The 25,108-nt window shown below is 42.0% G+C and overlaps 1 protein-coding gene across 1 annotated transcript; it reads right to left on the reverse strand.

The window, feature by feature from the left end:
• Positions 1-7,963: 7,963 nt before the first annotated feature.
• Positions 7,964-9,079, reverse strand: LOC309544485 (E3 SUMO-protein ligase ZBED1-like; the record flags this gene model as incomplete). The annotated part of the gene is made up of 2 exons (XM_082243392.1): positions 7,964-8,422; positions 8,633-9,079. 2 exons carry the CDS (start codon positions 9,077-9,079, stop codon positions 7,964-7,966), a joined length of 906 nt encoding a protein of 301 aa, XP_082099518.1.
• Positions 9,080-25,108: the final 16,029 nt, after the last annotated feature.

A 25,108-nucleotide genomic window follows, 5' to 3' on the forward strand; every position in this document is an offset into this window, starting at 1 on the left:
TTGGGTCCTCATGGAGAGGATTCTTCTGAGTCTGCAATAATGAGCCTGGATGATGAACTTCATCTCTATTTGAAGGAACCAGTAATTGACAGAAGAAGTGGTGATCCTCATTAGTGGTGGAATGAAAATGAGGCACGCTACAAAAGACTTGCTTCCCATGCTAGAAGATACCTCTCTCTCTCTGCTCCTCGGTCCTCCTCTACTACTGTACCAAGTGAGCATGTTAATGAAGTGGCAGCACTATATGAAAAAAAAAGAAGCCGTTTAACAGGTGAACATGAACATGCTGAAATGTTCTGCTTTCTGCAGTATAATATTATTCTACTTAACTGGGAGTATTGAAAAGTGTAGTAGTAGTACTAGTGTCCACTACAATCCACCGTCTAGCTTTTTTTCTAGCAGTTTTGCACTGACTGCAGTAGTGATTAAAATCATTGCAGTGAGTGCACTATTGCAGCAGTAGTCCACTGACTCCACTGACTCCAATCCATTGTCTATCTGTTGTCTTTCAAGCACTTTTGCTGCCACTGACTGTACTGCTGCAGTAGTGATTTAAAATGATTGCAGTGAGTGAGTGCATTACTGCAGCAGTTTATGCATTATTCACAATCAGATGATGTGAAACTGATGTCCCTGCAAGTGCAGTTTTCATGCAGTTAGGTGTGAAGAACGAGCCCTTAATGTTAAAAAAGTTAATAAACATTAACATGTTCAGTAACAGATTTGTGTTGAAATTTGTGTTTATTTTCAAAACTTTAAATGTACAAAATATCGGCCCATATCGGCCGATACCGATATGCGATTGGCCAAAATATAGGTATCGGTAACGAAAAACCGATATCGGTCAATCCCTAGTTGGGGGCAGGGGTTATTTTGACCTCAAGGTAAGTAATATGGGTATTCGCCCATAAAAAAGGAAAACAAGAGGCTGGAGGGGCCACCCAGGAGGATGAAAGGGTAACCTTTAATGTTTCCTACTTGTGAAGGTTATTTTGAAATTTAATAAATACATCTTCATTTAAATTATAAAAAAATACATAAAAATTGTGAAGTCCATATATAATCCCACATGTGAATAGAGTCCTCAGTGAGTATAGGAAATGTTCCTCTCCACCAATATGCAGATGCACTATACACTCCCCAGACTTAATTGACCCCTATTACAGGGAGTCAAATTGTGCAAATGGGAAAATCCAAGATGTCATACATGAGGTCACAGGAATGATTTCAAACCACTGCTGTCATCCAAGCAATATGTATATAAATAGCATATTCAAAGCTCCAATGTTGCCATATAGAGAGGGAGAGGAAGAAACACTCTCATGGTACAATATAGTAAATCATTTATTTAAAAAAGAAGGTTGTATTACACTTACATCACAGAAGACAGGGATCTGCATGTATTATATAGGAATCGCCGGTTTGCGCTCCACCTGCGTTCCAGCTGACCGGAAATTACAGATCTCAAACACCACCCAACGCCGTTTCGTCAGTCTATGTCTGACATCCTCAGGGGTAATCCTGAGACATAGACTGACAAAACGGTGTTGGGTGGTATTTGATATTCGTCATTTCCAGTCAGCTGGAACGCAGGTGGAGCGCAAAACGGCGATTCCTATACAATACATGCTGATCCCTGTCTTCTTTGATGTAAGCGCAATACAACTTTCTTTTTTCAGTAAATTATTGGATATACTTCATCATGAGAGTGTTTCTTCCTCTATATATGGCAACACTGAAGCTTTGAATATGCTATTTATATACACATTGAATGGATGACAGCAGCGTTTTGAAATAATTTCTGTGACCTCATGTATGACATCTTGGATTTCCCCATATGAGCAATTTGAATCCCTGTAATAGAGGTCAATTTAATCTGGTAAGTGTATAGTGCATCTGCATGCTGGTGGAGAGAAACCTTTCCTATAGTCACTGAGGATGGTATTCACGTGTGGGATTATATATGGACTTCACAATTTTTATGTATTTTTTATAATTTAAATGAAGATGTATTTATTTATTTGTCTATTCACTATTGTTTATTCACTATAGTGATATGTATTTTATGGTGAGGGAGCACAGTTTATTTTCATGGTATAGGTGTTTTTTACACTTTACAACATTCGGGGCTTTATTATAGTTTTATTTGTTGTTTGGTTATTGATTTGTGCGGGTTTAGAACCTATTGGGTTCCTATATTTTCCTTTCATTTTGAAATTTGACAATTTCCTAAATCTGGTTGGTTCACTGAGAAGGTTGGGAAAAGTGGTTTCTGGCAAGGTTCAAACTTCAAAGGGCAAAGTTGCCTAGTCCCATTGGCCAGAGGAAAATAAAAGGAGATAGCTTCATTGGCATGCAACAATGCAGTAAGAATTGAAAAAATGAGTAAGTGTGACCTTCAAAAAGTGCCAGTCCACTTGATAAAATTCCTTTTCAGCATCGGAGTAGGCATAATGGAATCCTCTGGGTATGGGCCAAGTGTAACACATTAAAGTGATTGTGATTGTAAAGGTAATGTTTTGTTTAAAATATCAAACATTTCATACTTGCTCTGTGAAATGGTTTTACACAAACTCCAATCCTCCTTCTTGGGTCCCCCGCCAACGCTTATGGTTTCTCCCCCCCCTTCTAAATGCCCCCATAGCAACCTGCTTGTAGTGGGGGCACTTGTGCAGGCTAAATCCCAAGTTAAGCTCTGTGCTGAGTTCAGTGCCTCCCCCCACCCCCTGCTCTCTCTCTCCACAGGCTGTGATTGACAGCAGCAGGAGCCAATGGCTCTTGCTGCTGCCTCCATGTCCAGTGAAGACAGAAATAGAGGAGAGAGCCACTGCTCTTGGACACAGCACTGGATAGAGACTGGACTCTAAGTAAGTATTTAGGGGGACTAGGGGGGTGATGAACACAGAAGATTTTTTTTTTTTACCATTTTACCACAGCAGTATGGAGCTGTGTCTTAGGATGTATTTAGACAAAAAATATTTCACCAAGGGAAATAGAAAGTTAGAAATATGCCCCTCCTTCTCTGAGCTGTGTGTATCTGGGGCCAGCCACAATCTTTTGCGTTTGATTAGAGGGATGTGTGGTGAAATATTCATTTTCACTGTAACTTACTCTACTATACTGGTCCCACAGGACTGAGCTTGCTGACTTGGCCAGTGAACAGAGTCTATGCCTGCCAGACAGCCTTCATTGGAAAATGGCAGCGGCAGTGTCTTGAAGCAACCATGTCCATAGTTTGCTTTAAAGTCTGTAGATGGAAATCCCCCTCAGGAGCAATGTCACAATAGTGCAGGAACATGTTTCTTGGGAAAGGCCTCCCTTTCCTCAGCCTCAAGGGGATTATACTGCTACCTTTAGAAGGAATTGGACACTGGCAAAAAAAACTCTATGAATGTGAATCTATGCAAATATTAGCTGCTGACACTATACCAAGATACTCGGCACAACAGATATAGGTATATAACAAGTGCAACGCTCACAAACCCAAAATGATAGTTCTAAAAATAAATAGTAATAACAAATACTGTAATCCCATGAATCACCAAAATGTTACCCCCATTGTCTCTCATCCAAGAATTAACTAGGCCTGACTCTGCTTAGCTTCAGAGATCAGACAAGGACGAGCACATTCAGGGTGGTGTGGCCAGAGATCTTATCCTTAGTTGCTGTTAACAAAAGACATCAGGGGTAAGGCCTGCAGCCACACCACCCTGAATTCACCCAAACTTGTCTGATCTTGGAAGCTAAGCAGGGTAGGGCCTGGTTAGTACTTGGACGGGAGATACTTTGGATAAGATCTTGGTGATTCATGGGAATATTTTTCATTGCTATTTACTTTTATCATTTTAGTTTTGGGCTCGTGAATGCTGCTCTTGTAATATACCTAAGCAAAAAAAAAAAAAAAAAGTTTTGCCAATCCGGTATAACCAATCCCACTCCCATCATGCCTCAGGTTTGGAGGATGGATGTCTTTTCAGAGAAAAGGTTCCCTATTTTTACTAGACATTTCTTCACTCCCTGTTCTTGCCTTTTTTGTGAAGGAGTTTTCTGTCATTGCTCTAATTGCAAAGGTTTTACGAATATTATCTACATTTGTGATTGAAGACTTAAGAGTGGTATCACAACTGATCTCTGTACTCTTGCATTGTGAGTGAACCTCTATCATGTACCTAAATGTGGCCTTGGCCACTGATCTCTATATACTGACATTACCTCAAGGGCATGGTTTTCCCCTTGCTCTGTACTAGCCTCTGTATGCTGCCTCCTTGTAAGTGAGTTTATTGTTTTTGTATTTATTACAGGTACTTATATAGCGCTGTAGATTTGCACAGCACTTTACACATATATTTACATCAGTCCCTGCCCTCAAGCAGATTACAATTTAAGGTCCCTAACTCCCATTCATACATACACATATTGGGGCCAATTTAGACAGGAGCCAATTAATTTACCAGCAGGTCTTTGGAGCATGGGGAGAAACCAGAGTACCTGGAGAAAACTCATACAGACACTCAAACATCAGGCAGGTAGTGACGTGGTTGGGATTCAAATCAATGACCCTAGTGTTGCTAGACGAAAGTGCAAACCACTTAGCCACTGTGCTGCCAAGTAAAATATCATTATATGTAACACTTCCACACTGGTCTCTGCTCTATATCTCTATATCACCTCTTAGTTGCCTGTGCACTGTTTTCAGTGTTTTGCAGAGTACTATCCAGTTTTGGAGCCATGGCACAACCTGTAAATGTACTGTAATCCAGCATCTCTCTTATTCATTGAAAAGAACGGCAGATTACAGCAATAGGAATTGTGTGACAACTTTAGCCTTTGCATGCCCTTTTCTTTGGAATTTCTGGGCCTTTTATTTTTTACTGCAATGGTTTCTTTTGAGGCACTTAGTATAGATGGAATTTAGTAGAGGCAGTGTAGTGCAGGTACAGACACTTTGCTCCCTTCCTAACCTTCAGATAAGCAGAAATGTTTTTTCCCACTGCTGCATCTGTTTCGTAGGCTTGTGTATCTTTCAGTCTCTGGATTCTTTCCACTGCCTACCTTCAGTGAGCTGGTCACCTCCACCCCCCTTTGTTCCTTAGTAGAGGACAAGATTCTGGAATCACATTCTGATTTCTTTACTTGTTCGTAATTAGGTTTTCCCGGTAGTGCTATTCTCCTTTGCTTAGAATTTCCTTTGAATCTTAGATGAAACCAATGCTTGTATGAATTGTTTAACAAATGGTAATTGGTATCTTTAAAATAAAATAAACTAAAATAAAATGAAATAAAATGCATTCCCAATATATGAATTCCTGAAAAGGATTAAAGAACGAATGCAGGACATATACCCCCACTGTTGTGAGTTTAAAAAGGTAAAACTTCACTCATACATAGCAAACAGGAAAGTCAGACAGTCTGACAAGATTTTGGGAAATGCCTTTGTGTTACTTTTACATAATTTATATATATATATATATATATATATAATATATAGATTAGGGCTGCGCATCTTCGCTTACCTCACGATTCGATGCGATTACGATTATTAGGGTCGCGATTCGATACGATTCGATTCCGCGATGCATCACGATGCATCACGATTACTGCCCAATGCCCATGCCCAGCCCACTGCCCAATGGTTTTCAAAACTTTATAAAAAAAAACAAACAATCAAGCAGTCACAAATAAAAGAATCCTTTTTATTTTCATTTGCTTCAAAGGACACTTTCCTGGACCCTGTCATGGCCTGCAAGCCCTGCATAGTTTAGTGCACTTGCACTGCAAACATATAGGAAGGTCTGAAAATGCAAACAGCATAGCAGAGACAGACAACAACACTAGTATTTTACTAGAAGTAACAGTAAAATTAGTAAAAAACTGTAGTAGTGCAGTTTACTGCTTCATAAAAGAAAATATTAATATAAGCCAGCAGGTCTACCACCATTTAAAGTACAACTAAAGGCAAAACTTTTTTGATTTTGGATAAAGTTTTGCCTATAGTTGTACTTTAAAGGCAAGCCAAGATAGAAGAAGCCAGCCAGCCAGCCAGCCAAGCTAATATTCTTGTGAAAATGGTCATCATAAATTCCCACAAAACATTATATATAAATCCTTTTATGTGAATATGGCATATGCATTGCAATAAATTCCAGGTGTGCCATAACCTGTCCTCTACAAAAAACAGAGCACTTCCTGACTAGTAGCAAACATCAAGGGTGAACCTGGCAATAGTGCACTGCTGCATAACTTCCATGTTCACCGTGATGTTTGTTTCCCTCTGCAACTGCAAGTCAACTCAAGTGAGTTGATGGCTGCTAGAGGGGAGTTACAAATATAAGCTTTAAGCTTATCAATTCACTTATGTCACTTTTATGTCACTTACTTTACAGAAAACGTTACCTGTCCTGCAGACAGTCTCTGTCTCTACCACGATTAAACCCAACTAAAGCCACCATTAGAGGAAGGAAAACCTTTGACAGAGTAAATCACCAACTGAAGCTTAAACCTTGAGTAAATCTTCATGGGATCACAAAAAAACACACAACAGTCTGCATCAGAATCATGAGAACTGAAGAAAGGTTTGGCATTGGCACACTGGTACAACTCAAGGCATATAGGTTAGGTCAGGTTTGTGTGTATTTGTGATCCAGTAAAGATTTAATCAAGGTTTTACGCTTTAATGTATGATTGATTTAATCTTTCAAGGGTGTCCTTTCCTGTACCGTGGCTGCCGGCTTGCCTTCAGTTGTCTAGATACACTTTTACCTTTAGTATTTGTTTGGTTGAGGGAACCCCCTACACTTGCTATTGCTACAGAGTACAACAGACACCAGCAGACAGACATGCGTTGCAATAAATTCCAGGTGTGTGCCATAACCTGTCCTCTACAAAACAGAGCACTTCCTGACTAGTAGCAAACATCAAGGGTGAACCTGGCAATAGTGCACTGCTGCATAACTTCCATGTTCACCGTGATGTTTGTTTCCCCCTCCAACTGCCAGTCAACTCAAGTGAAGTGAGTTGATGGCTGCTAGAGGGGAGTTATACAAATATAAGCTTAAGCTTAAATATCAATTCACTTGTGTGAATGGACCAATTTTGAAAACAAGCCATTCTCCATCTCTCCCGTGCCAGAAAAGCTGTAAAAAATATAAAGTGTTCCAGGTTCACTGCGATTGTGTTTGCCCCTGCCATTGCCAGTCAACTAAACACAGCGTGTGTGTGTCGTGACTCGTGACAACTCAAAAGCTAATATACACAGCCTCAGCATCAACTCATGTGTGTGTGTGTGTTGAGTTAATGCTAGAGCTGCGTTATAAGCTCTTGAGTTGTCACGACAGTCAGTCAGTCAGTCACGTTACAGAAAGATAACTTTACCTGCACTGCACTGAGCAGCACTCTACCATGTCGATTACATCTGTAACTGAAGCCAAGCTAGCCAACAAGCCACCATTAGAGGAAGGAAAATCCTTGAGAGAATAAATTGTAAACTGAAGCTCAACCTTGAGGAAATCCTATGGGGGTCACATTCACAATCTCACAAATATAGTATATTACACAAGAATCCACAATTGGTGTATTTATTTGTGATCCAATAAGATAAGATTTACTCGAAGTTAAGCTTCAAATGTACAAGTTATTTCTCTCAATGATTTTCCTTCCTATAATGCTGCACCGTGGCTGGCTTGGTGTCAGTTGTCTAGAAGAAAATACACTTTAATATTATTTATTTGGTTGAGGGTTAAATTAACCCCTGCCTACTTGCCTTGCCTAGACACTTAGTATGAAGCAACGGAACGGATTATGGATTGGAAATGGACACATTGGACAGGACAATCTTCAAAAACAAACCATCAGTGCTATAAAGCTATAAAACAAGACTGGTGGTGTGACTGACTGGTGACTGGCGGCAGACTGAATTAGTAATTACTAATTCATTAAAAACATGAATTAGTAATTATTTCAGTGCTTAGCATTTGGGAACATGTAGGTTTTTCTGTAAGAACACTAGATGATCCACATGCTCAGGTTTAAGACTGCTTCTTTTCGCTGTTATAACATCTCCTGCAGTAGAGAAAACCCGCTCTGCAGATACACTTGTACCTGGGATACACAAGTAGTGCTTTGACAGCTGAGAGAGGAGGGGGAATATGACCTCATGCTCACGCCACCATTTTAAAGGGTCCTCAGTGAGAGGCAGAGGTGGGGCTTTACAATATTTTTCCATTTCGTCTTCTGCCTTGGCATAGGGGGTCTTAGGTTCTATTGCACCATCAGTGAAAGACTGCCCCAGCAAAGTCATTAACAGCGGTGTTGTGGCCTTTTTTTTGGGAGGAGAATGGCTGTCCTCAATGGGTGTTGTTTCTTCTTCCACAGTTGCTTTTTCCCTAGGCACTTCATCCACATTTGTCCTTCTATTAGATGTAATCTGTGTGTTTGAACAAAAGATAATAGTATAAGAAGAGCTGAACTGACTAAGAGTGTGATTCATTGATGAGGTGTGGGAAACTGCACGGTAATCCATACCATACAGTTCCACTTCCCACACCGCATCAGTGAATCAGGACATGTTATTACACAACACAATGTAGCTGAGCTTCTAGCTGTCTGGCAGGAAACATGATGACATTCTAATTACCTCCAAAGATGCAGCCTCCTCAGTCACTCCTCTGTATATCTCCGATCTCTCCTCCTCTGTGAGAATAAAAGGCAGTCCTTTAAAGCGAGGATCCAGTGCAGAGGCTGTATGAAGGATCTTCTTCTCTGCCTCACTGCTGTACCTCTTCAGGAGATCTGTTTTGATGGCATTCTTGATCTCATGGGTCATGGCTGTGTCTCCCATGGTGTCTGTCATGCTCTGGAGCAGTTGTGCATTTAGAGGGGCAATGAGAGACACTGTTGGGTTGCGCTCTTCTGACATCAGCAAGGTTGCATCCTTCATTGGCTTTAATGCACTCACAGCGTCCTCTGCATTTGACACATCTGTTTCATTGAGAGTGCAGAGATCAGACTCTCCTTTTCTGACTTCTGGAGACAGCAAGGTGGCACAAACTGCAGGTTGTTGTTCTAAGAACCTCTCGACCATGTCATATGCGCTGTTCCATCTTGTTGGCACATCAGTTATTAGCTTATGATTCTTCAGGCCCAGACATTTCTGTTTCTCTTTTAGACAGTGGCTTGCTCTAGTGCTGCGATGGAAGAATGTGGATATTCGTCGCACTCTGGCGAGAAGCCTGGAGAGCGTGGCCCCTTTCAGTGCCCGCTGACATGCAAGATTGAGTGTATGGGCAAAACATTTAACATGAGGAAATTTACCAACTTGAGCTGCAACTATCATGTTCGCCGCGTTGTCGGTCACAAGCACTACAGATTTATCAGACAGCTGCCATTCTTCCACGACATGAGACAGTAGCTCTGCCAGATGAGCACCTGTGTGAGACTCACAAATGGCTCTTGTTTGCAACACATGTGACAAGACCTGCCAGTCCTTAGTAACGTAATGTGCTGTTATTGTAACATAGGGCTCCGTTGTGACTGAAGTCCATGAATCACACGTTATTGCGACTCGACTGGCTTGGTTCATTGACGCAAGTACCTGAGCTTTGGTGTCGTGGTAGAGTGCAGGTATAACGTTTTCTGTAAAGTGACTGCGTGATGGGATCTTATAACGTGGCTCTAGCGTCTTCACAAGGTAGCGAAACCCGGCATTGTCCACAACTGAGTAAGGCCGTAGGTCCTTGGCGATGAAAGCTGCCACAGCTTTGGTTAGTTTCTTCCCTTTTTCTGAGTTGGGCGGATAAGTTGACAGTATGGCATCAATTCTTGGCTGATCTTGGTCTAGCAGTCTTTCTTTGGCAGTGGTGGCACTGCTGGTGGCGACAGGTGTTACTAACTCAGAGTGAAAACGGCTAACATGGTTTCTCAAGTTCGTAGTATTCCCTAGGTATTTAATTTTTGTGTGACAGGCTTTACATACGGCGTGTGTCTTGTCCAACTCACGCTTCCCTGTGTGTTCGTAAAATCCGAAATGTGCCCAGATGTTTGCTCTTAAAACGCTAGGTGCATTTTTTATCTCTCGATCTTTTTCTCCTTCTGCCATTACCATACTATGTGACGTATGTGACGGAGACGGATGACGTAAGTTGCCAAACTCTGTCAGTGTTTAAAAAAAATAAAAAATACCACTTGTAAACTAAGCCGCAACAAGTCAACCAAGCAACATCTTTTATAAAATATGACTGTCTGTCTGTCTGTCAGACTCCCTTATGCATGCACTGAGCCAAAACCCCTGGGCCCCCCCCCTTAACCCACAGCTGCCTGTGACAGTGACACTGACAGAGACCCCCCTCCCCCCACAGCTGAGCTGACACTGCAGCCTGACACACTGACAGAGACCTGGATGTCCCACACCTTCCCCAATCCCCCACAGCACTGACAAACACTGAGAGTGAGTCCCCCCCCTTGCCCAGACCCCCACAGCTGACACTGACAGAGACCTGGATGTCCCACTGTCCCACACCTTCTACAATCCCCCACAGCACTGACAAACACTGAGTGAGTCCCCCCCTTGCCCAGACCCCCACAGCTGACACTGACAGAGACCCCCAGGCCCCCACTGACACTCAGAGAGAGCCCCCTGGCTGCCAGACTGCCACAGCAGAACAGTACCCCCGGGCCCCGACCGACCGTCCCCTGTCCCAGGCCCCCCCCATCACAGACATCCCCCAGAGATACAGACGAGACCCCCATGAATGATTACACAATTATTTGTTCGGACTACATACCTGCTGTGTGACTGTGTGGGTTGTTGTGCACTGCATTGCAGAGGAGGACAGGTGCTGTGCTGCTCTCTGGGCTCTGTGGCGGGCGGCTGGCGTCACTGGCAGTAGCGTGGCGGCTGGGCCTGTCGGCTACGGTGAGGTGAGGCTGGCGGCGCTGGCTGGCTGCGATGGGGACGCACTTGGGGCTCCTGTGTGTGGAGTGTGGACTGGCTTGTGGCTTGGCTGGCTGGCTGGCTTCTTGGCTGCAAGGCCGCAGGTGGGACGCCAATACATGCGGGGGATGTCTTGCTGCGCCTCGGCCCGGGTCAAAGAGACGGAAGGGGAGGGGCGGAGCCTTTTTATTAAGCTCCCACCAATCAGCTGCCGATCTTGTGATTTTTTTCTCCCTTGCGTGATAGGGCGTGGCCGCTGCTGATGTCATTTCCTAATCGATTATGCCGGCAACCCGCATCGATGCAGAATCGCGAAGGGTCGAATCGCGATGCATCGATCTTTCGATTATATTCCGCAGCCCTAATATATATATATATATATATATATATATATATATATATATATATATATATATATATATAAAGATAGCAGGCTGCAGAGAAGTAGCCTGGAAGGTAAGACACACTGATCAGGGCAGATGATTGCTACAGATGAAAAAATAACTGCCCTGACTTCCATTTTTAACCACTTCCATACCGCGTCATTGTAAAATGACAGCGACAGGAAGTGCTCCTCGATCCGGGCCGACGTCATATAACGGAGGCCCGCTCTCGCCGCTACTCCGCGCGCCCGGGGGTGCGCAGCGCGGCAATCGGGGACGAGGCTCGTCCCTCGGACAGAGCCCATCCCCGATCTAAGTAAAGAGCCAATGAAATTGGCTTTTTACCACGTGACCGGCTGTCAATCACAGCCGGTCACAGAATGTCAACAGAGAACACGGTAACTAGCTGTCACCGTGTTCTCCTCCTCACACACTGATCCTGTGTGAGGTGGAGATTGTGGTAACAGCTAGTTACCTATTACAGTGCACCCCAAAACAAACTGATTGCCCCCCCCCCAATAAAGAGGACCTGTTACTAGCCCATCAAAGTACCTGTCACTAGCCCATCAAAGTACCTGTCACCAGCCCATCATAGTACCCGAGTACCTGTCACCAGCCCATCAGGTACTCTGATGGCAGGTACTCGGGTACTCTGTTGGGCTGGTGACAGGTACTCGGGTACTCTGATAGGCTGATGACAGATACTCGGGTAGGCTGATGACAGGTACTCGGGTACTCTGATGACAGGTACTTGGGTACTCTGATGACAGGTACTCGGGTACTCTGACAGGTACTCGGGTACTTTGAGTACCTGTCATCGGAGTACCGGAGTACCTGTCATCAGAGTACCCGAGTACCTGTCATTGGAGTACCCAAGTACCTGTCATCGGAGTACCCAAGTACCTGTCACCAGCCCATCAGGTACTCTGATGACAGATACTCGGGTACTCTGATGGGCTGGAGACAGGTACTCGGGTGCTCTGATGACAGGTACTCAGGTACTCTAATGGGCTGGTGACAGGTACTCAGGTACTCTGATGGGCTGGAGACAGGTACTCGGGTACTCTGATGACAGGTATTCGGGTACTTTGAGTACCTGTCATCGGAGTACCCAAGTACCTGTCATCAGAGTACCTGAGTACCTGTCATCAGATTACCCGAGTACCTGTCTCTAGCCCATCAGAATACCCAAGTACCTCTCTGAAGCTCATCAGAGTACCCGAGTACCTTTCTAAAGCCAATCAGTGTACCCGAGTACCTGTCTACAGCCCATCAGAGTACCTGAGTACCTATCTGCAGCCCATGCCTCTTAGATAATGTGTTGGGGTGTTTGCTTTCCAAAATGGGGTAATTTTTTGGGGGTTTCCATTGTCCTGGGGTTCCAGGGCCTTCAAAAGTGTGATTGGTTGTAACATACCTCCCAACCATCCCTCATTGGCCGGGACCGTCCCGCAAATTGATTCCTGTCCCGTGATCCCGGCCAATCAGGGCTGAGTCCCGGAATCCCCGCAGCAAGTGCAGGATGTCTTGTTTACTGCACACCGCGGACAACACTTTGCATTACAGCCGGATGTCTCCAGGGCTGTCTCTGCAGTCACTGTGTGTCGGAGACCGAGTACCCTGAAGCCACCCCTCCTCCTCCTGCTGTGATGATTTCCTGTACACAGAGGAGGCAGGGGGAGGATCACTCTGCCTGACCGGGATTGTCTGCCAGAAGATCAGAGAAGGTACATTGCAGGCCAGAAGATCAGAGAAGGTACATTGCAGGTAACCCTTACACTGCTCGCACATATTCACCGGAAGGATTATTCATGTTCTTTTCAACTTCAAGAAAATTGGACTCTAACAGCATTTTACATTTTAGGAGACAGACACTTATCTGTAATATGTCATGTACTGTCTCCAGTCTCTCACAGTCTCTTGTATACTACTGTATCATATCTGCAGTCTCCAACAACTACTGTATCATGTCCTTTGTCTCTGACAGTCTCTTGTATCATGTCCGCAGTCTCTTGTATCATGTCCACAGTCTCTTACCATCTCCTGTATCATGTCCACAGTCTTTTACCATCTCCTGTATCATGTCCACAGTCTCTTACCATCTCCTGTATCATGTCTGCAGTCTCTGATCATCTTTTGTACGATATCTGCAGTCTCTGACCATCTCTTGTACCATGTCCACAGTCTCTGACCATCTCTTGTATGATATCTGCAGTCTCTGACCATCTCTTGTACCATGTCTGCAGTCTCTGACCATCTCTTGTACAATATCTGCAGTCTCTGACCATCTCTTGTACCATGTCCGCAGTCTCTTGTATTATGTCTGCAGTCTCTAACCATCTCTTCTATCATGTCCACAGTCTCTGACCATCTCTTGTATCATGTCTGCAGTCTCTGACCATCTCCTGTATCGTGTCTGCAGTCTCTGACCATCTCTTGTATCATGTCTGCAGTCTCTGACCATCTCTTGTATCATGTCTGCAGTCTCTGACCATCTCCTGTACCGTGTCTGCAGTCTCTGACCATCTCTTGTACCATGTCTGCAGTCTCTGACCATCTCTTGTATGATATCTGCAGTCTCTGACCATCTCTTGTACCATGTCTGCAGTCTCTGACCATCTCTTGTACAATATCTGCAGTCTCTGACCATCTCTTGTACCATGTCCGCAGTCTCTTGTATTATGTCTGCAGTCTCTGACCATCTCTTCTATCATGTCCACAGTCTCTGACCATCTCTTGTATCATGTCTGCAGTCTCTGACCATCTCCTGTATCGTGTCTGCAGTCTCTGACCATCTCTTGTATCATGTCTGCAGTCTCTGACCATCTCTTGTATCATGTCTGCAGTCTCTGACCATCTCCTGTATCGTGTCTGCAGTCTCTGACCATCTCTTGTACCATGTCTGCAGTCTCTGACATCTCCTGTATCGTGTCTGCAGTCTCTGACCATCTATTTTATATTATGTCTGTAGTCTCTGACAGTCTATTGTATCATGCCTGCAGTCTCTGACAGTCTCTTGTAATCATGTCTGAGTGACTGGCAATCTCTTGTATCATGTCTGCAGTCTCTTGTATCATGTCTGCAGTCTCTGACCATCTCTTGTTTCATGTCTGCAGTCTCTGTCCATCTCTTGTATCATGTCTCCAGTCTCTGATCATCTCTGATTATTGGGGAGATTAAATAAAAGAAAAATGGAATTGTATACAGCCATAGATATTCAGTTTTATACAGAGAAAGTTTGAACAGTACAGCAACCATCTTGCATGGGGTGACTGACAGTTCATGTTCATTTGAACAAAATGTCTCTTACAAAAGGGTCTTATAATTTCAGCAGATATTTCTGTTTTTCTTTTGGTAATAAATAAGTGGTACATCGACGTTTGGTTTAGATAAGAGTCAGTTAGCCAGACACTATGTCAGACACTAATAACTATCATGCTTATAATCTTATCTGTGTATTACAATGAACAATAGTTCAGTGTATTCATCAGATTCATTTAAACTAAAAACATTTTTTTTTCTTTTTTTTTTCTTTTTTTTTTTTTAATCTTTTAAACTAAAATTTAAAGATATATTATATCATGTGTGAGAAAATATTAGCAATAATTATGTCATTATATTATGTAAAACATTTAGGAATGTTTTGTATATAACATTTTTGTTTTATATTCTTGCTATAGTAATAATCTTACTTAGACAAAGCTAAGTACTAATTCCACTTAAATTACCTCACTTTAAAAACATTTTGTGTAGGTCTTGTTAAAGTTTTATGACCGCTATAGATTTTCAAATCTAGCCAAAGAGTCTGTCAGTACTAGTCATGGACGCTCCTGGCTCCATCGACACAACCCTCTGCTGGGCCGTCAGGGAAATGGCCGCAGGAGAACTGGCAACATTGCCAGTAATAGCAATGGTCACTCCTGCCTCAATTGACACTGCCCTCTGCTGGCCTATAAAAGGTGGCCATAGGATCAGCCTCATTGCTGGATTATCTCGCCAGCTTCCTGTGACCTGAACCTTGTTATCTCCTTGGACTTCCTGTTGGGACCCGGCTTGTTTCTAAACCATCTGATCTCCTCCTGGTGTTTGACCCTCAGCTTGCTTCTCAGACTTTGCTCTTGCTACTACCTGCCTGTTTCCCCAGTGTATGACCCCGGCTTGCCTAAGGACTCTGCTCTTGGACTGATCACCTGTGCATGACCCTCAGCCTGGCTTTTACTACTCCTCTAGTTGCCTGCCTTACCCAGAGTTCCTGCAATCATCTGGTGCTTACCACAGGCGACCTGTGCAAATTGGGACGCTTCACCTCCTGTACCACTTCCAGGGGTGACTCGCACTGAGCTGCAAGGGAAGCCCTCTCTGCACTTCGGCCTCCATCGAGAGTGTGACAGAGTCTGACAGCATTTGACAGGATTTTGATAATTTAAGGATTTTTACTAGCCAAAGGTCATAGGTTATCTTTAAAAAAAAAAATTGTGCAATTGTATTCTATATACTGAATCTAAAGAGTAATAGAATACTGCCCCCTTTGGTGACTGCTACTAAATGTAGTCTATGGGTAAATCAGTTATTTCCAATAAATATATATATTGTATTAATAATATATCCTTATTAAAATGGCGTTGCCAGGTTCAATCCTTACCTAAATACATGATGGAGATATTAGATGGACACGTGTGTATCATGAGAGTATGGACAGATTCTTATGTTGTTTTTATGATTATTCTTAATTAAAGAACTTATCATATAATTTTCATATCCAAAATACTGGATGATTAGTAGGTGTTGCCAATGACCTCACCAGTTAATAGATAAAATATCCCAACCAATAGGGATAAAATTCCTCCTTCTGGGTTCAGCTTATGGTAATTTTACTGGTCTTTTGTTCAATACAATATAAAAAGGGAAACCCAGATGTAATACACACACATCACGACAACACTCATTACACTTACAACACACACGCTTCTCACATATTTACATATACTCATCTATACATACTCTATCTAGCTCCATCATTTATCTGAAACTTTGAAGAACGCCAAACGAAACTCCTCCCTAACTGGCCACCATTTTGGGAAGGCAGCCATCTTAAGGACTCTGGTAACGACCATTTTACGCTAGCAGCCATCTTAAATGTGGTAAATATACCTTGCTGTTTATTTGATTATTGAAAAATTTTTGATTATTAGTTACTATTGTTTATTTCCTTCCTTATATGTTTTATATTTCATATTTAAGGGTAATGAGATTACAATCCCAGCCGTATGAACCATATTAGATTTTTCTCAAAAAAATGATTTTTGTTTTTAAAAGGTTTTATAAATATCAGATTTAGCGCAATATTAACGTATTAGTCTCCCGTTTTGCATAGCCTATTCTCACTCCAACTGCAGCGGAGTGACTGTTGACTGCGCAATTCGCAGAAAATTGTGGTCTGATTATATAGAACACTTATCTATGGTTTCTACTATACCTGGGGAAAACGCAATCTTGTTTTCTTTTTTATTTTATTATTGAGCTACATATCACATTGCATTGATCGTTTTAAGTTTGTATTTTATGTAGAGTTATCTCTTTGTGTCACCTCATGTCTAATCATTTATTGTGAATACATGTCTTGTGAATAAATATTCTTATATATTCCTTACTGTAGACTGTTTTCACTAAGATTGGTATATGCTGTTAAAAAGAAATTAATCGATTAAAAATAACTTGTTACATATTGATTTGTGGAAATAAGTTGAGATTCTCCTACCTTACAGATCTTTGCTTGTTTACTAGGGATGATCGAACGGTTCGGGTCGACCATCGGTTCGGCCTGAACATTGGCTGTTCGAGGTTCGGCCGAATTTAGAACTTTTTGCTGAAAAAGTTCGGGATTCGGCAACCAGAACTGACCAAAATGCAATGGTTCAGGAAATGGGCTTTAAAAGCCCGTTATTGGACCAGAACCATCAGTAAAAGCCAATTGAGGGGGCAGGAGAATGCTAGGAATGTGATTGGAGTGCCTAGGGGGTCCATAGTCCAATCATTAGTGAATACGCCCCCCAGTATATAAGATAGCCCCCGCCAAATTCCTAGCATTGTTATACAGGGACATGGAAGAGAGTGGAAGCAGTTCTGTTACTTCTGCTACAAAGTGTCATTTAGTAATTATTAGTGTGAGGAAAAGGATATCTAGTGTAGTTAGGGTGCTATTTTCCACTATAGTTAGCTTTAATTATTCAGTTTCTGTAGGGAAAGTGTTAAGTTTAAGGGGACCGTAGTGTAGTGTAGGGTTAACTGATTCTGACTGCTATGGCAGGGTGACAAAACCCTTCCATATCAGGGTGACCGCTATAGAGAAAAGATTGTTTCTCTTATGTCACTTTCAGAGCACTGATATGGCTTGTCACCGGTCAGCCTGCTTTTTGGCTGCAGGCGTTTATAGGGATTTTTTGAGGACATGTTTGGAGTCAGGCATGACATCTGAACATGTGTATAGGGGTATATATACACACCCATGTCTGTATATATACACCTGCACATATATAGGTGTGAAAGGAGCAGAACACTATACTTGCACTAATTAAATAATTAACACCAATATGGCTCCGCTCCTATCACACCTATATGTGTGTAAGTGTAAAATACATTTAAGTGTTTGTGTATATATATATATACCCCTATACAGAAGTTCAGATGTTTTGCCTGCCTCCAAAGAACCCCAAAAAATGCCCAAAAAAATGCCTGCGCCAAAAAAAAACGCCCAGGTGTGTTTTTGCAGCAGGCGTTTTTTTGGGCATTTTTCTGGGGTCTTTGGAGGCAGGCAAAACATCTGAACTTCTGTATAGGGGTATATATATATATATATATATATATATATATATATATATATATATACACACACACTTATATGTATAGGTGTGATAGGAGCGGAGCCATATTGGTGTTAATTATTTCATTAGCGCAAGTATAGTGTTCTGCTACTTTCACACCTATATATGTGTAGGTGTGTATATATACCCCTATACAGAAGTTCAGATGTCATGCCTGCCTCCAAAGAACCCCAAAAAATGCCCAAAAAAACCCCCTGCAATAACACACCTGGGCATTTTTTTTTTTTGGCGCAGGCATTTTTTTGGGCATTTTTTTGGAGGCAGGCAAAACATCTGAACTTCTGTATAGGGGTATATATACACACACACTTATATGTATATATACCCATACACATATATAGGTGTGAAAGTAGCAGAACACTATACTTGCGCTAATGAAATAATTAACACCAATATGTGTAAGTGTAAAATACATATAAGTGTGTGTGTGTATGTATATATATATATATATATATATATATATATATATATATATATATACCCCTATACAGAAGTTCAGATGTTTTGCCAGCCTCCAAAGACCCCAAAAAAATGCCCAAAAAAACGCCTGTTGCAAAAACACACCTGGGCGTTTTTTTTTTTTTGGCGCAGGCATTTTTTTGGGGTCTTTGGAGGCTGGCAAAACATCTGAACTTCTGTATAGGGGTATATATATATACACACACATCTGAACCTCCAATAACCCCCAAAAAATGCCCAAAAAAACACTTGATACTAAACCGGCAAGGTGTGAAAATAGCGGAGCCATATCCCTGTTCTATAAGTGACATAATACAAACGATCTTTTTTTTATGGTTCTGGACATGCTACAGAGCTGAAACTTCACATGTACACTTTTTAGACCCCCAAAGTCAAAATCCAAAAATCTTTTTTTTTTTTTTTTTAATTTTTTCAATAATTGGCTCTCTATCAAAAATGACAATTTTTAAAAACTTTTTTTGTGTGATTAATAGTCCCTGGGGCATGACCCAGAACCCTAGGCACTTTTTAGGGGCATTTATTGGGTTTTAGGGCTTCAAAATGGTGTTTTTTGATTACCGAAGTTCAGGTCCCATTGATTTCAATGGGGTTCTGAAATCCGGGCCGAACTTTCGGGAAGTTCGGATGTTCTGGCCGAACCGAACTTTTGAAAAGTTCGATCATCCCTATTGTTTACATAAATAGACACTGTTATATCAGAGCAGTATAAGCCTCCGTTCACATTGGGTCGCTCCGACTTAGGGGGTGACCTGTGAAGTCGCGTGCAGCGCGACTTCGGCGCGACTTGCACGGACTTCACATAACGGAAGTCAATGCAAGTCGCCTCCAGGTCGCCCAGGAGTAGTACAGGACCCTTTTTCTAAGTCGGAGCGACTTGTGTCGCTCCTATTAGAACTGCTCCTGTACTACACAATGGGAGCGTGAGGACCGCGACTTGTCAAGTCATACCAGTGTGAATGCGGTGTAAATATTCTGACACATCTCTTGTGTCTCTTGTATCTGCAGTCTCTGACCATCTCTTGTACCCTGTCTGCAGTCTCTTGTATCATGTCTGCAGTCTCTGATCATCTCTTGTATCATGTCTGCAGTCTCTGATCATCTCTTGTATCATGTCTGCAGTCCCTGACCATCTCTTGTATCATGTCTGCAGTCCCTGACCATCTCCTGTATCATGTCTGCAGTCCCTGATCATCTCCCGTATCATATCTGCAGTCTATGACCATCTCTTGTATCATGTCTGCAGTCCCTGACCATCTCCTGTATCATGTCTGCAGTCTCTGACAGTCTCTTGTATCATATCCGCAGTCTCTGACAGTCTCTTGTATCATGTCCGCAGTCTCTGACCGTCTCTTGTAACTTGTCCGCAGTCTCTCACCATCTCTTGTATGTGGGAGGAACTTTGCCCTTTCCTTACCCCTACACTGTGAGTTACGCACCCCTGTTTCCTACACTCTTTTTGTTTTGTACTCCTGACTCTTTTTATGCATTACAAACTTCTGTTCCCTGCATTCTGTGCATTATGTACTCCTGGACCCTCTATTCTGTGCAATATGCACTCCTGGACCCCTGCAGCCTGCGTTATGTATCCTAAACCCATCACTGACTGCAGCACTCACCAACCCCTGTGCTCTGCTTTACACGCTCCTGCACTATATACACAATACTGTACATTTTATACTATCACCAAACTCTTCATTGTCTCAACAGTTGCCGGTTGCTATGCAGTCTTTAGGTAGGCTCAGACAAAGCAATTAAAGCCTATTTTATAGGTACAAGGAAGCCGGGGTTTTGTTTAAATATATCCCTTATGCTCCTCCCACTGCTAAGCGCTTGATTACACCCACAATTTACTGCGACGTAGCGTGCTGCAGGTCTTTTCACCCCTCCAGTGTCCCTTATTCTGAAGTTCAAAAGTTGGGAGGTATGGTTGTAATTAAATGATATGTGTAATTTATGCTTCTAGAACACCTGACGGTGCTCCTTGCATGTTGGGCTCTGTATGTGGTTATAGTGTGACAAAGTTCCACATATGTGGTATCGCTATACTCAGGAGGAGTAGTAGAATGTATTTTGGGGTGTCATTTTTGCTATGTACATGCTATGTGTTAGAAATATCCTATAAATTGACAACTTTGTGTAAAAAAAAAATGCGTTTTCATTTTCTTTTCACATTTTCCAAAAACTTGTGGAAAAAAATTACATGTTCAAAAGACTCATTATGCCTCATAGAATATACATTGGGGTGTTTGCTTTCCAAAATGGGGTCATTTTGTGGGTAATTCCATTGTCCTGGTGCTCCAGGGCCTTCAAAATCGTGATAGGTCCATAGGAAATTATATGTTTAATTTATGCTCCTAGAACACCTGACGGTGCTCCCTGCATGTTGGTCCTCTGTATGTGGCCAGGCTGTGTAAAAGTCTCACACATGTGGTATTGCCATTCTCAGGAGGAGTAGCAGAATGTATTTTGGGGTGTAATTGCAAGTATGCATATACTGTGTGTGAGAAATAACTTATAATTATGACAATTTTGTGTAAAAAAAAAATATTTCTTAATTTAATTTTAAAATTACAACTTCAAAAAACTCACCATGCCTCTTACTAAATACCCTGGAATGTCTATTTTCCAAAAAGGGGTCGTTTGGGGGGTATTTGTACTGTCCTGACATTTCAGGGCCTTAAGAAATGAGATAGGCCGTCGGTACATCAGGTGTGATCAATTTTCAATGATTGGCACCATAGCTTGTAGACTATATAATTTTCACACAGACTAAATAATAACCACTAATTTGGGTTATTTTTACCAAAGATATGTAGAAGTATAAATTTTGGCACAAATTTATGAAAAAAAATTACTTATTTGCAAAATTTTATAATAGAAACTAAAACAAAATGTGTTTTTTTCAAAATTTACGCTCTTTTTTCACTTATATCGCAAAAAAATAAAAAACCCAGTGGTGATTAAATACTACCAAAAGAAAGCTCTATTTGTGTGAAAAAAAATTATAAAAAATGTGATTGGGTACAACATTGTATGACTGAGTAATTATCATTCAAAGTGTGAGAGCGCCAAAAGCTGAAAATCGGTCTGGGCAGGAAGGGGGTTTAACTGCTCTGTATGGAAGTGGTTAAATACATTTCTTTATATTTTTTAATAGTATTTATGTACGGTAAATACACTTCACGCTGTGACAATGCTCAATAATCTCAGCTGTTGCAGCAGTCTGTTCTTTCTGAATGGAAGTGTTAACTGCAGCTGTTCTTGTGGTTGACTTGCTTTCCTCCTTTAACAGGGTATTGTTATAGCTGAACCTGTTCACTGTTGCAAGCTATATAAAGCTTTGACCTTCTTAAAAGCACTACAATACATCAAGAGGACAAAAGGATGCCGAACCTTTTGTCCTGATCCTAATTGCCAACGAATAGGCAAATCAGTCATCTATAACTAAGGAAAATGAGAGCTTTGTCCATCATAGTGAAGACTGCTGGTTCTGTTGTAACTTTTCCCCTCAGATTGGATGACATGGTGCCCCAAAGCCTGCCCAGTGAGAGGATTGTTCCATTTTCTACACAGAAAAAACTGATCCAGAGTCACTTCTCAGATTTTTCAGCATCTTACCAAATTTGTGTCAGTGATAAGTAATCACAATGTGTAACATAAACTATTACCTGCCACAATACCTTATTATTAAAGATCACACTCACATTTGTAGCCACTATCAGACCATACATGATTACATGAGCAACACTGTAATTTTGTTGCCAGTTTTCTCAATTTCTTTTTTCAATTTTATAAAATATCTTAACTGAGAGATGCATTCAGGTGGCTTTGGTTATATACAGGTGCATCACATAAAATTAGAATATCATCAAAAAGTTAATTTATTTTGGTAATTCAATTCAAAAAGTGAAACTCCTATATTTTATATAGATACGTTACACACAGAGTGATACATTTCAAGCATTTCTTTCTTTTAATTTTTATGATTATGGCTTACAGCTAGTGAAAACCCAAAATTCAGTATCTCAGAAAATTAGAATTTTATATACAGGTAAGACCAATAAAAAAAGTTTTTTTTTAATACAGAAATGTTGGGTTACTGAAAAGTATGTCCATGTACAGTACAGTGTGCACTCAATACTTGGTCGGGGCTCCTTTTGGATGAATTACTGCAATTATGCGGCGTGGCATGGAGGCGATCAGCCTGTGGCACTGCTGAGGTGTTATGGAAGCCCAGGTGTCTTTGATAGTGGCTTTCAGCTCATCTGCATTGTTGGGTCTGGTGTCCCATCTTCCTCTTGACAACACCCCACAGATTCTCTTGGGTGGTTTAGGTCAGGCGAGTTTGCTGGCCAATCAAGCACAGTAATACCATGATCATGAAACCAGGTATTGGTACTTTTGGCAGTGTGGGCAGGTGCCAAGTCCTGCTGGAAAATTAAATCAACATCTCCATAAAGCTGGTCAGCAGAGGGAAGCATGAAGTGCTCTAGAATTTCCTGGTAGAGGGCTGCGCTTACTTTGGACTTGAATTGATAAAACACAGTGGACCAACACCAGCAGATGACATGGCTCCCCAAATCACCACTGACTGTGGAAACTTCCCACTGGACCCTTATGCAACTTTTTGTGTCCCTCCACTCTTCCTCCAGACTCTGGGACCTTGACTGCCAAATGAAAGGCAAAATTTTCCACAGTCAGTGATGATTTGTGGAGCCATGTCATCTGCTGGTGTTGGTCCACTGTGTTTTATCAAGTTCAAAGTCAAAGCAGCCTTAAGCCCCGTACACACGTACCGATTTTCGGCCGTAAATATTCGGCCGACGACCGATCGGCCGATTGTAGGCTTGATAGTATGATGCTTCCGACAGCCGACAGCGCATTTTCGGCCAAACAGAATCTGTCGTGCAGGCATTAAAATTTTTGTTGGCCAACACCAGAACGGCCGATTGTTCGCCAGTCAGTACAGATTTCAGCCGACAGACAGCAGATTAGCAAGACTGGGCATGCTCAGAAAAGAAAAAAGACAAGGAAAGTTAACCATCACATGACATCACTTCTGCAGTCGGCTGTTGTTGGCCGACAAAATTTGTGTGCAGTCTTTTGCAGTTTTCAACAGACACGACAAAAGACGGCCGATCGGGGCTTTATACCAGGAAATTATAAAGCACTTCATGCCTCCCTCTGCTGACCAGCTTTATGGAGATGCTGATTTCATTTTCCAGCAGGACTTGACACCTGCCCAGACTGCAAAAACTACCAATACCTGATTTCATGATCATGGTATAACTGTGCTTGATTGGCCAGGAAACTCACCTGACCTAAATCCCATAGTGAATCTGTGGGGTATTGTCAAAAAGGAAGATGAGAGATACCAGACCCAACAATGCAGATGAGCTGAAAGCCGCTATCAAAGAAACCTGGGCTTCCATAACACCCCAGCAGTGCCACATGCTGATCGCCTCCATACTGAATTTTGGGTTTTCACTAGCTGGAAGCCATAATCATCAAAATTAACCACTTTAGGACTGCTCACTGTGCTGCTAATGCGGCACAGTGGCAGCCCTGGGTCCAGCGATGTAGACCTACATCGCTGGATTCCTAGCTGTCTTGGCGGACGCGTGCGCCACCAGAGGCTCGCTTCCGCTGTGTTTAGGCGATCACCGTCTCTCTTCCCCGATCGTCTGGGAAAGTATTAGAAAATCCGCTTGCTTGTGTAAACAAAGCAGGCGGATCTTCTCTGTGACAGAGAGGGAGAGATCACAGGATTCAGCATAGATGAACCTGCGATCTCTGTCTCTGTCACAGAACTCCCTCCCCCACACACGTCAGTAAGCATGAGGCATAAATTTAACCCCTTCATCACCAACAGTGTTAACCCCTTCCCTGCCAGAGTCATTATTACAGTAACAGTGCATATTTTTAGCACTGATTACTGTAGTAATGTCACTGGTCCCCCCAAAAGTGTCAAAAATGTCAGTTAGGGGTCCGATCTGTCCGCCGCAATGTCGCAGTCCCGCAAAAAAAAAATCGCAGATCGCCGTCATTACTAGTAAAAAAAAAAACAATAAAAATGACAAATCTTTCCCGTAGTTAGTAAACCCGACAAATTTTGCGCAACCCAATCAAAATACGCTTATTGCGATTTTTTTTACCAAAAATATGTGGCAGAAAACAAATTGGCCTAAAATGTTAAAAAAATTTGATTTTTAAATTTCTTTTTTGGGAATGTTATATATCAGAATGTGAAAAATATATATATTTTTTTTTCAAAATTGTCGCTCTTTTTTTCAAAAATTAAAAATTGCACATGTGATCAAATACCACCAAAAGAAAGCTCTATTTGTGGGGAAAAGAAAGGATGTAAATTTCATTTGGGTACAGTGTCGCACGACCGCGCAATTGTTCGTTAAAGTAATGCAGTGCCGAATCGCAAA

Source organism: Pelophylax lessonae, assembly GCF_965119305.1.
Source record: "Pelophylax lessonae genome assembly, chromosome: 1".
In the NCBI taxonomy this organism is placed as follows: domain Eukaryota; kingdom Metazoa; phylum Chordata; class Amphibia; order Anura; family Ranidae; genus Pelophylax; species Pelophylax lessonae.